This window comes from Rutidosis leptorrhynchoides, chromosome 3, assembly GCF_046630445.1.
Source record: "Rutidosis leptorrhynchoides isolate AG116_Rl617_1_P2 chromosome 3, CSIRO_AGI_Rlap_v1, whole genome shotgun sequence".
Taxonomy (NCBI): domain Eukaryota; kingdom Viridiplantae; phylum Streptophyta; class Magnoliopsida; order Asterales; family Asteraceae; genus Rutidosis; species Rutidosis leptorrhynchoides.
Genome location: NC_092335.1, coordinates 657,466,326 through 657,485,074, shown reverse-complemented (window position 1 = coordinate 657,485,074; position 18,749 = coordinate 657,466,326). Strand labels below are relative to the sequence as shown.

Below are 18,749 nucleotides of genomic sequence, written 5' to 3'. Positions count from 1 at the left end.
CCACCACATTCGCCTTGCCCGGATGGTATTGAAGTTCGTAGTTATAATCGTTAAGTAGTTCCATCCAACGTCGTTGTTGCATGTTGAGTTGTTTCTGATTGAATATGTGCTGTAAACTCTTATGGTCAGTGAAGATAGTAAATTTGGTTCCATACAGGTAGTGCCTCCACATTTTAAGTGCAAAGACAACAGCTCATATTTCAAGGTCGTGTGTAGTGTAGTTCTGCTCGTGAATCTTTAACTGTCGCGATCCATAAGCAATAACTTTATTTCGTTACAAAAGCACGCAACCCATTCCTTGACGTGAGGCATCACAATAAACAACAAAATCTTCACTTCCCTCGGGTAGAGACAATACTGGTTCAGTTGTTAACTTCTCTTTCAGCAACTGAAATGCGGACTCTTGCTGTTCTGACCACTCATACTTCTTGCCCTTATGAGTCAACGCGGTCAATGGTCGGGCGATCTTAGATAATCCTTCGATGAATCTCTGGTAATAACCAGCTAGACCCAAAAATTGCCTAACCTGAGTTGGCGTCTTTGGAGTTTCCCAATTCTTAACCGACTCAATCTTTGCTGGATCGACCTGTATTCCATTGGCCCCTACAACATGGCCAAGAAATTGTACTTCTGGTAACTAAAAGTCACATTTAGAGAACTTTGCATACAACTGCTCATCTCTAAGCATAGTCAAAATCGAACGTAAATGTTGTTCGTGCTCTTCTTTGTTCTTGGAGTACACCAATATATCATCAATAAACACGATGAAGAATTTATCTAGGTATGGCTTACACACACGGTTCATGAGATCCATGAACACTGCTGGTGCGTTCGTCAAACCAAACGGCATCACTGTAAACTCATAATGTCCATAACGTGTTCTAAACGCTGTCTTCGGGACATCAGCTTCTTTGACTCTCAATTGATGATACCCGGATCTCAAATCAATCTTCGAATAACAACTAGATCCTTGTAGCTGATCAAATAAGTCATCAATCCTCGGTAGCGGATACCGATTCTTGATTGTCAACTTGTTCAATTCTCTGTAATCGATACACAATCTCATCGACCCATCTTTCTTTTTAACAAACAAGACTGGAGCTCCCAGGGTGAAGAACTCGGTCGAATAAATTCCTTGTCTAACAACTCTTGCAATTGACTAGACAACTCTTGAAGTTCTGGGGGTGCAAGTCTGTGCGGTGCGCGTGCCACCGGTGCCGCTCCTGGCACTAAGTCTATCTGAAACTCAACTTCTCGATGCGGTGGGAGACCAGGAAATTCCTCCGGAAAAACTTCAAGAAATTCCTTAACTACAGGAACGTCTTCGGGTCTCCTTTCTTCAGGTACAATCTGGCTTACGTGAGCCATAAACGCGATACATCCCTTTCTCACATACTTCTGGACTTTCAAGCAGTTAATGAGATGTAATTGCGAGCCATTCTTTTCACCATAAATCATCATAGGTTCACCGTCAGCAATAGGAATACGAATAGCCTTTAGGTCACAGACTACCTCGGCTTTATTATCAGCTAACCAGTCCATTCCAACCGCAAGGTCAAAACTTCCCAGTTTAATAGGTATCACATCAATGCTAAAAGGCTTACTTTCTAACGTCAAGGTACAATCAAGATAAATCTTATCGGCTCTCATCAAATTACCATTCCCTAGTTCTATGGAATACACATTATCTAAGGAAGAAACAGATTTCTTAACATTGTGACAAATATCCTTAGATATAAAACTTCTATCAGCGCCAGTATCAAACAAAACATAAACAGGTTGATCATCGAGTGAAAACGTACCCGTGACTAGTTTTGGATCATCACGAGCTTCCGCAGAATTGATGTTGAACGCCCTTCCTCGAGCATTCCCATTGTTGTTCTTAGGACAGTCCTTCTTGAAATGACCCGGCTGTCCACAACCATAACAGTTCTTACCATTATTAGCATTGTTCGCGTTGTTTGTAGTGTTGTTGTTGTTACCGTTGAGATTAACCTTGCAATCCTTCGACAAATGACCAAACTTCTTACAACGGTCACAATTTAGAACAGAACAATTTCTAATATGATGCTTGCCACATTTCTGACATTGTGGCTTTTGGCCCTTATACCCGGAGTTAGTTCCTGTGATTCCAGTGTCGTTGCGGTAAGAATCTTGCTTCTTGAACGGCTGTTGATTAAAATTCTTGTCCTGACCACCGTTCCACTTCCTCTTACCATCGTTTGACTTATTCTCATTCACTGTAGTGCCCTTCCCTCTCTGGGCAATCTGATCCAATAGCAAACTAGCCATGTCAATAGCTTTTTGCACGTTGCGGGTTTGGAAGTAGTGACTCCGCCTTGAATATTCTCACTTAGACCTTCGATGTACAGCTCCACCTTATGCCTTTCAGGAGTAACCATTTCAGGACACATTAACACCAGCTCAAAGAACCTCTTATTATAGGCGGTGAGATCGTTGCCTACCAACTTCAGCTCTCGGAACTCGCGTTCCATTTTCTTAATCTCATTTCTTGAACAATACTCCTCTATCATTCTTTACTTCAGAGTGTCCCAAGGTAGGGCATAAGCTTGATCTTGACCCAGGGACTGAGCATAGTTGTTCCACCAGGTGAGCGCACTGTCCGACAGAGTGCCCGTAGCAAAACCTACCCGGTTATTATCATTACACCCACTAATGCGAAAAACCGACTCAAGCTTCTCAAACCATCTAGTGAGACTAACTGGTCCCTCAGTTCCGTTGAAAGAATGCGGGTTGCAACTAGTGAACGTTTTGTAAGAACATCCATTGCGGCCTTGAGTGTCGTTCCCATTGGTGTTGCTCGAACCACCACGATCATTACTGTTTCGAGCGTTGTTGAATTCTCTCAGTAGTTCAGCTCTTTCGGCCGCGATACCATCGACGACCATTCTCCTGATTTGAGCGGCGGTTGATTCCTTCAGAGGCATCTTCAACACAGAAAAACACTAGGTCAGTGTCAAAACAACGCTATATATGAAAATATACTAGCAACGAGTGTTTAAGACTAGTAAATAATAGTACAAAAAGATTCGCTAGTAGTGAGAAGTAGCGTATGTAGTATTAGTAGTGATAATAGTGTTAGTAGCGTCACCAGTGATAGTAGTGGTAGTAGTGACACTAGTGGTAGTAGTGACACTAGTGGTAGTAGTAGCAGTAGCACTAAGTAGTAACATTAATGGCAATAGTAGTAGTATAACATAATACAAGTATTAAGGTCATACAAAGTTACTAAATATAGAATAATACCGCGTGCAATAAAAGATAATAGTTATTAATAGCATAAACCACCATTATTATAAATAAAATCCATAAGTGATAAACCAATATCCAAAAGTAGTAATCCAAACAATAAACATAATGTACTAGTAGCCCGGTTTATAACACCCGGTAAGTCTTATATAACCGATTAAAGAAATAATGGTGGGTGGAAAAGAAGTTCATGGTCAATGACCCTTCACTTCCTCTTCTGTCGGGTACGGGAGGCAGGTCCATCATTCCTCGGCCTATCACATTCCGCCTCCAATGCAGCAACCCTGGCAGTCAAGGCTGCTATCAATCTCGTCATCTCAACGAACCTCGCTTCGGCCTCATACGTATAAGTATTTATACATGTGACCCTTTCGTCCAACCTATCAAGATCATCGGGGTGCGGGTATGTCCTAGCAATCTCACTCAAAGCGTTAACACGATCAACTACATCCCTGTTGCGGTTAGTATGAATCAAATCCAATGCATAAAGGTTCACGGGATGATTGGGTATCTGATGCGGAGCAGGTGCTGGTGCTGGGGCAGGAGCAGGTGCATTCACCTCAGCCACACTCGAGTCGTTGCTACTGTTTCCTGAATCCTGTGACATCTAGCTCACAATGCAAGAACACAAACGAACAGATTAGCCAAGTAAATAACGTTAGTCACAAAGTACTCATGTAATGACTAAGTCATGGTCGTAGTCTAGACTCTTCAAGGTGTCCTAATGACCATATCAGACACTCTAATGCAAGTCCTAGTTTCCCTACGAACCGTTAGCTCTGATACCAACTATAACACCCCGCCAAATTTCCATCTGACGGCGCATTAATCCAGGTCCCACAGTTAACAGTTACGCCCTCTATATGAGACGTTTAAAGCAATCGCATTTAATTTTATTAAAAGTTGACTTTCAAAAACATAAGTCAATAATCCCAAAATAGAAACACTGTTGTGATCGTAACCACAAGCCAACAGTATTTAAACAGTATTAAAAGTTTTAAATTCGAAGGTAATTAATGTTCTTTAAAACAAATTCTGACTCCACTGCTAGACTCGACGCGTTTCAAAGTAAAAGTCAACTATATCATGCAAGTCAAACAAAGTCAACCGAAGTCAAACTGAAAGTCAAACTTGGTCAAAGTAGTAAACTAAATTCAACATCAGTAGGTTCATGTCAAATGTTGGTCAACATGTCAAACCTAAGTCAAACAATACGTTTCAGGTCATGAATAATCATTTTCACAATTTCAGTTTATCGTTGTGCACAAAGTTCATGAACACGTAGCATACTTAGCACAATATATCATAATACAAAATTCACGTAAACATGGAAAACTCCATATCATAAATATACTTAAAATCGATTCCAAAAAGTCCAGACAGGGGCTCATACGATAATTAAAAGTCAGGAATCAGAAGGGATACATTTGGGGTTTGCCAAGTCAGTTTCTGACCGCACACTGATTTCGTTTTGGCTATAACCGGAGTTAGGAACATGAAATTGATACAAGACCAGTGGCTATAGTTCAAAGACAAGTCATAGTAACACATATAAAAAATATAGCAACTTTTGTTTAGCCAATTTGTACAATTTATTCGTGCAAGTTGAATATTCAGTTTTCAGCTCAAATCAGAATTTACATAAAGTATGGCTCTATTGTGCCCAATGCATAAGGTTTCAGAGATTGACATAAACTAACAATAAGTCATATAGCATGTTAAGTTTCATTTTCCAGAAGCATACATTCTCATGCAATAAACACAATCCACATAGTACAAAACAGCGAGCAAGTTACAGATTCGATTCCCATTTAGTTAGTCACATTCGCACGCGATTATCCGAAGATCTAGATACAATTAGCCATGATATCTACATGAAAAGTGAAATACTTTTTGTCTACATTTCAAATATGTAAATCTTTAATCACAGAAGTTAACACATTTTATCATACAAGGTTATTTTCATGCAAGTGCTGTATAAAACTACTTTTACACTAATTCAAGTATATCTCGGGCTATACATAAGCAAACGACATGATATCCTAGTCTAAATTGAGTGTTTTTAAATTATATTTCCAGTGGTATAAGTTTCACATGCCAATTCATTGTCTATTAATACCAGATTTCTGATCAAGCAACAAAAACACAACGATAATTCAAATTGACACAACTTAATCATACGGAAACGAAATCGAGCGAATCCAAAGCCTAAACTCAATAGTTTTTCGCAAGGAATCTGAATATAACATAATAATTAACATTTGAAAAACTTAATTTTTCTGATCAAGCAAAAACAAATTCGTTTTTAAACCTAGCGCATCAAACAATCAATATAATGATTACAATTAACACGTACGCGTATAGACTTGAGCAATTGACAACATAACTATGAAACTCTATTAAAAATCAGATTTTACAAATTAGGGTTCATGTAAATATACCTTAGATCACTAAAAGAATTATACCAACGCGTAGAGGAGATCGAGAATTGCAACGTTTGTTCTTGAGGTTTGATCAAAAATTGAAAATTGAAGGTATGGTGATGGTGATGATGGTGATGATGGTCGACGAATGGAGCAGAGGGAGGAGGGAGTCGACTTCTTTTTTGTGTGTGAGGGTTTCCCTAATTTTTGTTAAACATTCTAATTTATACTAACCCTAGTTCTCCTAAATTGCACATAAGTCCTCCTAGTTATCAAAATTAGACATAAAAGGGTAGGGAGGGGGTGGTCAGCCGAATGGGGCCCCATGGGGTACTCTCGGGCTCGTGTTTTGTAATTCCGTGTAATCGTGACTAGTTTCAAGTGTCGTTTAGTCGTACCGAAGGCCCGGAACGCTAACCCGATCGTTAAACGCAACCAAACGTTAATTTATTAAAAACCCAATAAATTAATTATTTTTGAAAAGTTAATAATTAATAATTTAATTATTAAAATAACCCCGAGCGTTTCGTTGCTCAAAAAGCAGTTATCAAAATCGTAACGTTTTTATCGTATTTCATTATCCGAAATATTTATTTGAATTAATATCAACCCATATCAATTATTGTAACCCTCCAAAGATCAAATATGCATTTATTACACGTAAACGCACAAAAAATAAATAATCGCCTTTAAATAAACTAACGGAAGGTTAACGGAAGTAACGGAAAAAGCAGGGTTGTTACACACCAAGCCAATAAAAAACAGCCACGTGTATCATCCCCTCCACCCACTCCGTCGCCTACCCCGTTGCTGCCCTACCCACGCCCCAATTTTTTTGATGAGCAACGCCTCGATACGGCGGTTGGGGGAGGCGCTGGGTTCCACCTCACCCTCCCACGCCGTTATACATTGACCGATACAAGGGGTCTTATATCTTCTCCAAGAATGAAATCATGAATGCCCTCAAACTTGAGCTTTGAGGATTCTGTGGATCTACTGATAGCTGTGACTGAACCTGACCAGCTTTCAGGTAACGAAGATAATAATAGAAGAGCTTTAACTTCGGCATCGAACTTGATATCAACTGACAGTAACCGAGAGATAATATTGTTGAAGTTATTAACATGGTTTGTTACTGAAGCACCTTCTTTCAACCTGGTGTTTACCAACTGTCTGATCAAAAACACCTTGTTAGAAGCAGACGGCTTCTCATACATATTTGCTAAGGTTTTCATCAAACCATGTGTTGTGGTTTCGTTCAAAATGTTAAAAGCAACACTTTTTGTCAGCGCGAGCCTGAAAACAGCTAGGGCTTTCCTTTCAATTGTCTTCCATTCGTCGTCTTTCAATTTTTCTGGTTTATTTTCACTCAGAGCATCGATCAAATCCTTCTGACATAACAAGTCTTCAACCTGCATCTTCCACCACCCAAAATCTTGCACATCAAACTTATCAATTTTGATCCTTCCTTCTTCTGTCATTATACTTGGCTTTAACAGATCTGGAACAGCAGTAAAAACACACCTGTAATTGGGCTGAATTGACAGCAACAGGGGCTGCTATTGGTGGCGGTAGCAGCTGTGATTAACTGTAGCAGAGGTGCTATCTGTTGGTGTTTATCAGCTGTGAAGAAGGTGACGGCTGCACCTTAAATTGTGACAGCAACAGGCTTATGATCAGCTGCAGAAAAAAAGGGTGGCTTCTGCACCTTAATCCTAACAGCAGCTGCTGTTAATGACGGCTGATCAAAAAAAAAAAAACAGCAGCAGTTATCTGCCATCGGCTAGGGTTAGAACCTAAGCTCTAGATACCAATTGTTATGCTTTGAACCTGCAAAGATCAGAGTGTAACCCTAATCGACTAGCAATCACAAACACGCAGCTGAATAATAAATGCAGGAAACAAAAGAACACGACACAAGAATTATAGTGGTTCAGTTTCGATGTGAAACCTACATCCACTTTGGAACTAGAGAGTATTATTATTAATTTGTAGGTGATACATTACAAGTACAAATGAGAGAGTATTTATAGACATGGTTTAAGACAAACCCTAGTCTAATTAAACCTAATAGCCGGCCCAGACAAATTAGGGTTGGCCATTCCCTAACTTGGTCACCAAGTAATTGCCAGCTGTATTACTTTAGACCGAAGCCTACACCCTTTACAAGGTATAAATTGCTAATTTTAAGTCGAGAATATATATGATGAGAATTGTTTCTTATCTTTCCACGGTCCATTGAAAGCCAAACTTGTTTTAGTGTCTTGATAATGCTTGCATCAATTTTTGAGGATCGGGTTTCAACTTTTATGATTTAACTTAAAATTTATTTGTAGAGTGGACTATCACTTCTTCATGATTGACATCTCTTTAATTTTCAATGCAGATATCTTTTCTTCAAAATGAATGTACACTTTTATCAAGGTGGGTTCAAACGGTAGAGGGGTGAACTCCAAGACCCGTGCCATACTGTAAGTTACATTATTCTTTCAAAACCCAAAAGTAGTTTATGTTCTTGATGGCAGCCTTGATTTGAGTAGGTTCTTTAGTATTAGTATAGGAAAGATAATAGTTAAGTGAGATAATATAATTTTCTAACATTTTCTTTTGTCAGCTTATCTTATACTACGTATATTTTACTTCAATATTGTGATCATTAATAAGGAGTTCATGTTAATGTTTTAGTTTTATGGTAAAATGCAGATTCATAGTGTAATCTTTGTTACGGTTTGAAATTTGTATTCGAATTCTTTTTGTTAGTTTTCTTAGATACGTGTATTGAATTGTTATATTTTACTTCATCATTACATAGCAATTTGAAATATATCCACTTTATTCACCTTATAAATTTCAATACAGGTAATGAATTGTGGGCGGTTCTATGCGAAAATAAAAGAATGCATCCGACATAGATAAAGTCATTGATACGGATATTTTACAACTCATTATTTGGTGGAGATTCTTGATAATTGCAAAAGTTTGCACGTATGATATTGAGCCAAACTTCATTATCTGATGATTGCCGGTGAATTTGCAGTATCTCTGTCTCTGATATAATCCACGCCAAAAGGAGGAATCGATTGGAGCTTCAGTGACTTAATGATCTATATGTCCAATAGTATATTTTATGCTTACAAAATAGGTACGTTTGAGTTATCCTGCATGGCAAAGCTTTACACTAAGTTTTTGTGATAATATAAAGTGGATATACCTACTAATTTTGTTTTTTATAGGCACAAGTGCATGTCTTTAGATCCCATTCACTAGGAATGTGTTGATGAAAAGTAGTTTTGGGTGATTAATGAAGAGTTAAAAAATATACTTGAGGAAGAGCCCGGAAACTTAATGAACTATTTACTTATCAAACACAAGCTTGTATTTTAATTTTAATAGATTATGCAGTGTATCATCAATTATTACGGAGTAGTATGCTACATATATTGTTGTAATAGTTTTCTTCATAATATAAAATAGGAAATAATCACAACGAAGAAAATGATGATGATTATCTTTTTTTCTTGAAGATGCTTATATGGACTTTCTAAATTAAAGTCAAAGGTTAGTATTCTTTATATTAAATAGATTAAATAATTATAATTATTTAGCTAAATAATATATGAGTATGTTACATGTTTGTAAAAAATATAATTCTAAATTGTTATAGTAGGAAATCATTTTAATGAACATGATTATGATATGGGTATTGCACAGGATCTTGATTTTGAAGTTTTACCCAAAACGAAGATGAATTATCGATAATGAGAACTGAGTTTATTATTTGGTCATATCATGTCACCGAAGCCACATAAAATATGTTATGATGTGTTGTATTCGTGTAATTTTTCCTGCCCGTGTGTGTACAGACATGCTAGATGGAGGGTAGGTTGTTTTAGAGTGTATAGAAACATCTGTGAGCAACACTCATATAGGGAAAGGAGAAACCTATAAGATATGACTATATGAGTGAGTTATGATGCTATCTTGGGCACCTTGTGAATAAATTATTGACTACAAGGAATTTCGAGCATTACCTTTCTATTGCCTAATTGCAATATAAGATCCTACTTTTTTTTTTGAAATGCAATTTTATTAAAAACGAACTCGAAGTTACAAGCGCCGATAGATCAAAATTGTAGACTAACAGCCTGAGACACTAAACCTAAAAAAAAAAAAAAAACTAAGCAATACAATTAGTTGCACAGCATGCAACCTAGAAACAGAACACGAACAAAATCAAACCTATAAAGCATAACGACTTCTATGACAACTTAAGGTAGCAACTTGGGTTTGAGATCCAAGTTAGCCATATCAAGTCCTTCTTTCTCGATCTAGTAGAAATCCACTCGAAGGATTTAGTTTGTATCTCACTTAGAGCCATCGGGGCATTCCGTTTTTATCCTTGAAATACCATATTATTCCGATTTTTCCAAATTAGATACGCACTAATCCATCTAATAGCTTGCCACAATTGTTCCCCAACTTTTGACATTAAGGGTGAATTGCTTCCCCCTAGCATATTCGCAATATTTGAATATACATAGGGACTAACATTCCACCATTTAAAAACACGAATCCAAATTTCTTCCACTTCTTTACACGTATAGAGAGCATGTTCTACCGTTTCTAAGTCATCGTCGCATAAAGGGCATCTAACCGAGTGCAAGTCAATGCCCCTTTTGTCAAGTTCTATTTTAACGGGTAGCCTTTTTTTGAGAGCTCTCCAAATAAAAACTTCAACCTTTTTTGGCACTAGGTTATTACGAACTGTTCCTGGTTGTGAAACATACTGACCTAGTAAATGGATGTCGATCAAAGAAGTAAGTTTTCGGACCGAGAAGAGCCCACTTGATTCAAAGGCCCACTTCCAATTATCACTTTTGTTGTTTTTGAAATCAAAGCTCGCCAATAGTTCCTGCATCGAGTGTAATTCAGCTTCGGTTCTTCCTGACGGAGTTCTTGCCCAGTTCCACGTAAAAGATAAGCCTTCCTCATTTGCACGAACACGTTGTTTAACACATGTATTCTGATCCAGTTCCAGTCGATAAAGTCTCGGGTATGTCTTGCACAGTTTATCATTACCGATCCAATGTTCCTTCCAAAAGAGTGTAGTGTTGCCATCTCCAATTGTCTTGATAAAAGAGCCTTTGAATGGAACCTGTAAAACTTCTAACGAGAGACCTGCAGAAATAATATTACGCCATGTACTTGAAGGTATTGGATGGGAGTTTGCATTTTCATCCAATAAACCTCCACACGGCCCATAAATACTACGGATTACATTTGCCCAAATGGAATTGGGTTCGGTTTTAAACCTCCACCACCATTTGCCCAATAAACCAAGATTTTTTCCTTTTAAGGAACCAAAATTCAGCCCCCCGTTCCCGAAAGAGTTTATCACATTTTCCCATTTAACCCAAGATATTTTTTGTCCCGAACCCGAACCGCCCTAAAAGAAACCTCTCCTTACACTCTCAAGAATTTTTAAGACACTAGGCGGAGCGCGAAATAACGAAAAGTAATACAACGGAAGACTATTAAGAACCGATTTAATTAGAACTACCCTTCCTCCAAACGATAACGAACGCATTTTCCAACTTGATAACCGAGCTTTAAACTTTTCTATCACAGGATTCCAATCTTTCACCTTTGTCATTTTCGAACCAATAGTTAACCCGAGGTATATAAAAGGTAGTTTACCTCCATTACAACCAATATGTCTTGCAAGACGGTTAACTTCTAAGAAATCAATACCAACACCATAAATACAACTTTTTTTGGAAATTTACCTTTAATCCGGAAGATAGCTCAAAACATTTAAGTAAATTTCTCAAATTTAGTGCATTCAAACGACTCCATTCTCCGAAGAAAATTGTGTCATCCACATATTGCAAGTGTGAGATAATTACTTTATTTTCACCCACTTCAACCCCTTTAAATAGTTGTTTTTCAATTGCTGCCTTAGTTAGAATATTTAACCCTTCCGCCGCGATAATAAATAAAAAAGGTGATAGTGGATCACCTTGACGAACACCCCGGCCGAGGACGAATTCATTTGTAGGTGAACCATTAACCAAGACGGAGATTGAGGCCGATTTAAGACATGATTCGATCCACTTAACCCATTTTCTCCCGAATCCCATACTTTTCATAACCTCGAATAAAAATTGCCAATTTAAACTATCGAATGCCTTTTCAAAATCGACTTTAAAAATTATACCTTTCTTCCGGCTCGCTTTCAAATAATCAATCGTCTCATTTGCAATTAAAACCCCATCTAAAATAAAACGTCCTTTTAAAAAGGCACTTTTTCCCGAACTAACTAGTGAGGGTAGAATTTTCTGAAGACGATTCGAGAGAATCTTGGCCACAATCTTGTAATAACTCCCAATCAAACTAATAGGTCGAAAATCACCAAGACCACCCGGAACCAATTTTTTAGGAACCAATGTGACGAAAGAAGCGTTACATCCTTTTGAAATTTCACCCGTATCCCAGAACCAATTAATTGCCTCAATCAATTGTATTTTTATAATATCCCAAAATTTCTTGAAAAACCGCATGTTGAAACCATCGGGCCCTGGGGCTTTCGAACTACCACATTCTAAAATAGCTTCATGAATTTCATCTTCAAGAATGGGCACTTCTAAAGCTTCTGCCTCAATAGCAGAAATGGAGGGATAACTTAAATCTTCCAAGGAAGGTCTAAGTGTATCGGTTTCTTCATAAATGTGTTTGAAATGTTCAAAAACCGATGCTTTAATATCATTTGGATCCTCGTTCCAAATGCCATTGATGTTTAGACCACGAATATTACTTTTATTATATTTATTCCTTAAAAGTGAATGAAAAAATTTCGTGTTTTCATCCCCTTCTAGAGCCCAACATACCCGTGCTTTTTGCCTCAACATACCCGATTTGATTCTGTCCTTTTCCATCCATAGCTTCCTTTGATTTTTCCATTATGCAACTTCAGAATCGTTTAGCGGTATCTGCTCAGCTTTTAATTCGAGTGCATCAGCAGCGTTTTTGTGATTTTCTATTTCAGCATCTATCTTCCCGAATTTTTCTTCACTCCAGACACGTAATGAAGATTTGACATATTTAAGTTTCTTCATGAACCTACTATCTTTTCTGATCCCAATGGAACTGTTTTCGAGCCATGCATCTTTAATTATTTTTTCAGCCCCTTCATCTTGTATCCATGCATCGAATATTTTCACAGGTTTGGGACCAAAATCTTTTTCACCATCCTTTAACATAATCGGACAGTGATCTGATTTTGTACGATCCAGTGCAATCGATGACAGATTGTTCCATACGGTATGAAAATTTCCAGTAACAAGGAATCGATCTAACTTGCTATACTTGACTCCATCATCGCTAATACGTGTAAAAGTTCTACCACCCATTGGAATATCCATCAAGTTATTAGAGCTAATGAAATCATTAAACCATCTTACTCTATTCTTGACAAATTCACAATTTAATCGTTCCGTTTCATCCCTGACCTCATTGAAGTCACCACATAAAACCCATACTTCATTATCATCCAATATACTACTCAGCGAATCCCACAATTTCTTTTTCTTACTATCCTCATGAGGGCCATACACATTCAAAACGTTAATACACTTACCGTTGCTCTTCCACTTACCCCTAGTACCAATTACATGCTCAACATTAATTACATCAGTAGCTTCAAAGTCTTATTTATCCCAAATCAGCAACTGCCCGCCCGATTTCCCAACCATCTCACGTTGAATAAATTCGCAGTCTGGATTACCCCACAACAAAAAAACCCAATTATTATCTACCTGATGTAGTTTAGTTTCTTGTAGAGCTAAAAACGAAGGTTTTTTTTTGGGTTCAAATTCTTTGTAGGACCAAACTTGCTATCTATCCCGACACCAAAACTACGTATGTTATATGAAATTATCTTCATTATTAAAAGAATTGGAGACGAAAGACAATTCAACCATATTAATGGGCAGATGGTTTCTTCTGCCACTTTAACCCTAATTTACAACCAAAATCATGTAGCTCATCATTATTAATTGGGAAGTAAGAACCTGATGTGGCATCGAATGAGACTTTTGAGACAGTGTTTCTACTATCCGAGCTTTCTTTGACTGAGGAATTACTCCGTTGACTGCCATATTGAGCACACGAGGTGCATCTCGATCTAATTGGATTGGAATCTTGATTAACTTTCCTCGCAGTGTTCTTGATGTTCATCATTCTAGAGGAAGATTTCCACCTCCGGATAGAAGACCAACAACAGTCTCGTTTCTGTTCATTTTGATCTCTTCGAGTATCGCCATGTCCCTTTCCTTTTGGTTCTCTTTTTGTGTTACAGTTTGACTTTGATTTCGCAGAAGGTTTCTCAAGGGTTTTTTTCTTTTCTTTAAGTTTTATTGGCTTGTTATCTTTCTTCCTGAATTTCTCAATTTTTGGTTCATTTTTCTCACAGTCCGAATTAACATCAGACCCATTAAGACTATCCTGGACTATTGTTGGGCTCTTTGACTCTTCATGAACCCCTTCAAAGTCATCATTTATAGTCAATTCAGGATTGTTGGGCTCAATTGGGTCTTGTATAACTGGACTTTTATTATGGCCCAATTCATTGAGATCCGTATCTTTTTTGGTGGACCCATCTTCTTTTAAATTGCAATTAGGATCAGCTTTGTTATCTTGAACATTACACTCAACCACTCTAGGAACACAATCATTATTAGGGATTGCATTGGAACATGATCTTTCATTAAAAGAATTATTGGGACTTTGTGCCATTATGCGTGGACTTTTGTTATTCTCAGTGCGAACATAATAATTACTTTCATGGAAAAGATTTTCCAGGTCCCCACATACCGATTCTTCATCCTCCCGTGCCTGAGATCTAACGTTCCGATCACTATTGCCGAAATTTTGTTCTTTTACCGGCGTGTTGAAGGATTTTTGCAGCTCATCTTCTTTCTGAACCTGATCATCGTCTTTGTCTAGGTTAAAAAGTGCCTCTTCTTCATACTCTGGATTTTCAAAAGTATCATCAATAAACTCGTCGTCTGAATTTGAACTTTCCGTTTTAGCATAATCCTGCTTTTCACATGAAATAAACTCGAATTGAACCACCCTGGATAAGTCTTCTTTAACACTAACATAGTGAACACCATTATCATCCGTTAACTTGACCCAACCATTAATGTTAAGAGTGTTATTTCGCACATGAACTAAGACACTACCAGTATGTAGGTTTTGATTTTCTTCTTCTACACTACAGTTTTCCATTGAGATAATTCTTCCCCACCAACCAGCGATGTCTTTGAACGTTGTTTCGTTCCATAGGGTTACTGGTATGCCCATAATGTTAACCCAAACTAATTTTCCTGGTGACATGTGCTTTTCATTAAGAACGCGTATAGACTTGCACCATTTGTGAATTGCATGTTGTTCGTTTCTGATAAGGTTACTAGCAGTTTCAGACGAATCGAGAACAACAAGCACTTCCATTCCTCCCAAATATTAATAGAGGAGTATTGTAACCCTTCAATTCTGCACAGATCTTCAAAAGTAAAGAATGTTTCAACATCTTTTAGTTCACAGATGACAGATTTTTCGTTGAGGTTGTTTACCCTTTCTTTTACTTCAATTGTTCTTTCGTCAGTATAAAACACGCTTTCTTCTCTGGGTTTCACATTAACACTTCTTTGTCTTCCAAGCTTTTCCCTACGATCTCCATCTTTTTGTTTATTTAACTTCTCCCGTAAGTCTTCTTTTTGGTTTCTCACCACTTCACAAAACTGTCTGTCATCTCTATATGCATTGCCATAGGGTTGGAACTGTTGCCGGTTTTCAGTCTTTGATTTCAGGTTGGGGAAGTTTTGGTTAATAACCTCAACCCTATCTTTTGCTTTGAAGATTCTTATTGAGGCTCCATTGAATTTGATCTTCTCTAGTACCAATAGGAGTTGATCAACACAATGAACATTTCCAAATCTTGCGAAGGCAAATCTATGCCCGTTTCGTAGTCGTTTTTCCACCAGATACACATCCCTAATGTCACCGAAATCTTTGAAAGTTTTCCATAAGTCTTCCACTTTCCAACTTTCCGGGAAGTTAAAAAACATGAACGACGTCAAATGGATTCCGAATAGCCTAGTGAACCGATCTTGAAGTCTACCGTTGTATCGATTTCGCATCTCACTTGCTCCGCCATGACCTAGTTTTGTTTCTCTCTCTCTCCTTACATTCTCTCTCACACACCCCATTCTCTCTTTTTCCCAAATGAACAACTTAAGACCCTACTTTTAGGGTAGTTTCAATATTATTCGTTTACTCATTTACACTTGGATAATCTCCCCCCCCCCCCCCCCCCCCCCCCCCCCCCCACAAAGTATTCCTTCAAGCTCCGCCATTGACTATATGCAAAACTTTTCTTATGAGATGTTAGTATGCGTATTTCATCAATGCGTTTATAGACAAGTACCATATTGTTTTACATATGAAAATGATGCAAGAAAATGCAGGTTAAAAGTGGTCAAAATATATCACATATGACCGACTACTGTGATGTGCTCCCTAACTATGTCCCTTCCTGTGCAATTCAAAAGTGTCCACAACATTCACTTTTATGTATAGTTTTGACTTCCTATATGTAACTAATGTTAATGTTTTTTTCAGGTCAATCAATTCGGTCAAAACATTTTAGAAAATGCGCATCATATAATCACACAAAAACAAACAGCGCCTACATCTTCAATAGACTTATAGCATCAAGTATTTTTAATAACCTCTTATAATGTTTAAAAGAAAAAAGAAATAGATTTGCTTCAATAATCTTTAACATTTATAAGAAATAGATTTGCTTCAATAATCTTTAACATTTATATAATGACTATTTGATTTGACTGTATGCATTGGTTCGATTATTACTTAGCATAATCTTTTAGCTATATAATTCGAATTAATAATGCTTTTTTTTAAGTGAGGAAACCCTCCTATGAACGAGCATATTGGCTTCCCCATAGAAGGTAAAACCTCGGGTAATCAACATATGTTAAACTACTGAAGAATAATAACATATATTTTTTTTATTTGATTCGTGGTCTAATACTACAAACTTCTTATATGTTTATTTTTTTTTTTTTTAACAAATCTTAACACTTCAGGTATTGGTACTTCGTCTCCTGCAACCACAAGCTTAAATACTATACTAATCAAAATGATTTAAACATGAATAAAAGTGCTATGTCTGTTATTTGGTTTTTGCAATATTAATACATCATTATTTCTAATATTGTTTTGATTCCTAATCAACCTAACAAATACTATATAAAATACTACGTACTATATATGGAACAAATAGAAATTTGATTTAACACTTAAAAAAATCCCGCGAATTCCCGGATCTTAAACTAGTTTTTTTTTGAAAGTGCAAGTTAAATTTGATGTTTTCGCCTCCCCAGCAGTAAAAGAGCTCATATATAAAGATCTTTATTAGTTCGTACACCAATCAATTACGTTTATTTAGAAGTAGACAATCGAGTGGTTGTATCAGCTAATCATCTACATAACAACGTACAATTGATATTCAATTTTTAAAACTAAACTTTTATTTAAATATTATAAATAATAAATATATATATATAATGAAAAGTGAACATTGGAACCATTCACCCGGGTTCAATTCCTGACTATGCCAAATTGTTCAAAAAGGGAGTGTGACTAGAGGGTGCGCATAATGCACAATTCACCCGGTACCAGATCTCGCGCTCAGTGTAACGACCCGACCAAAACCGTTATTGACGGCGCCGTTAACTTAGGTCCCGTTGCGTGGTCGTAGTCCCTATATGAGACTCGTTTGACCAAAATTATGTCGCATTCATTTGAAAGGTACAAGACTTGCAAGTTTAGTTTACAAAACCGTTCGACAACAAGTCTAAGTTTACAAAGGTCATAAAGTATAAATGAAATAACTTGCGACATAATTAGTTTAAAAATACAGTTGCTATAAATAGCGTAAGTATGTAAACAAAAGTTTGAATCCAAAAGTGCTATCCCTAGCGTATGCATGCATGGTTGACTCCAATCAAGTAATCAAAGAGTGCGGAAGCATGTATCAAGTAGCCGAGTATGAACCTGAGAAACATATAGAAAACTGTCAACGAAAAACGTTGGTGAAATCATAGGTGTATTTGTAAACGTTGTTTTTGAACCACAAGATTTAGTATTCCCATAGTTGATTTTCAAAATCGTTTGCATTCCAAAAGTATTGTTCGCGAGCACCCAATTATCAAGACTTAACGTTTCCTTCCATAGAACCCCATCAGAATAGTGTTAGAACATACACTGTTTCTCGAAAATATATTTCATCCGTAGACGGTAGCGAACCGTCCGTAATGAGGGTTTGTCAAACCCGTATGGCCACACAATATAAGTTCTCGCTTACACCCTGCAAGTGTAACTAATGATAATCGAATTGAGGATTTTTGTTCTAACTCGCTGTGGAATGTTTGTTTCATCGTACTTGTGTTCAAATTATAAAAGTAAGTAGTACAAAATGCGACAAAGTATATGTTTCTCAGCCCACAATTTAAAGTATAAGAAGTTGTTGAAAAGGTGGAACTATGATCTCACCTCGAGTGCACGAGTATAAAAGTACTTCACAAAGTAACGTATGCATGAAAGTTGCTTAGCCTTGACCTAAACAAGTAAGTTGTGTCAATTAACCGGTTACGACACAAGGTCGGGTGAAATGTGTTCAATTAGTCCTATGGCTCGTTATGACTCGAATAGTATAGCATGTGAATCACGTTGTCAAGTTTCATGCAAGAATCAAGTATAAAATAAGATTAGAACGATTGTATAAGTGTTTTGTTAAGTTTGACTAAAAGTCAAACTTGGTCAAAGTCAACGAAAAAGTCAACACGTTCGGGTCGGGTCCCAAACTATTTTTCTAAGCTCAGAAGTCATATATGAGCATGTTGGCCAAGTTACATGTTAATCGGAGGTGCGTAGCATAGCAAACATTTTTCGAAATTTGACAAAGTAGGTCAG

General features: G+C 37.2%; 1 protein-coding gene and 2 long non-coding RNA genes across 3 annotated transcripts in view; 2 read left to right on the top strand and 1 right to left on the bottom strand.

Moving 5' to 3' along the window:
• Window positions 1-7,936, top strand: part of LOC139899218 (uncharacterized) — a 33,652-nt gene extending 25,716 nt beyond the window's left edge. The window contains exon 3 of the long non-coding RNA XR_011777369.1: window positions 7,864-7,936. This is a non-coding gene — a long non-coding RNA (uncharacterized lncRNA). The remainder of the gene's footprint in view (window positions 1-7,863) is intronic.
• Window positions 7,937-8,030: 94 nt separating this feature from the next.
• LOC139899217 (uncharacterized) lies at window positions 8,031-9,111 on the top strand. The gene is made up of 3 exons (XR_011777368.1): window positions 8,031-8,164; window positions 8,553-8,835; window positions 8,927-9,111. It is a non-coding gene; the product is annotated as an uncharacterized lncRNA (long non-coding RNA).
• A 735-nt stretch (window positions 9,112-9,846) lies between these two features.
• LOC139902529 (uncharacterized) lies at window positions 9,847-12,628 on the bottom strand. The gene is made up of 4 exons (XM_071885141.1): window positions 11,713-12,628; window positions 11,151-11,429; window positions 10,102-10,871; window positions 9,847-9,852 (listed from the first exon to the last, which is right to left on the bottom strand). The coding sequence occupies exons 1-4, from the start codon at window positions 12,626-12,628 to the stop codon at window positions 9,847-9,849; spliced, it is 1,971 nt and encodes a 656-aa protein (XP_071741242.1).
• Between the last annotated feature and the right edge of the window lie 6,121 nt (window positions 12,629-18,749).

Excerpts from the sequence above, each read along its gene's own strand:
- LOC139902529 (XM_071885141.1), bottom strand. The coding sequence starts at position 12,628 with ATGGAAAAGGACAGAATCAAATCGGGTATGTTGAGGCAAAAAGCACGG. Across the intron at positions 11,430-11,712 it reads CGGCCGGGGTGTTCGTCAAG|AAGTTAACCGTCTTGCAAGA; the intron begins GTGATCCACTAT and ends TTGATTTCTTAG. Across the intron at positions 10,872-11,150 it reads TCTTGAGAGTGTAAGGAGAG|GTCTCTCGTTAGAAGTTTTA; the intron begins GTTTCTTTTAGG and ends TTATTTCTGCAG.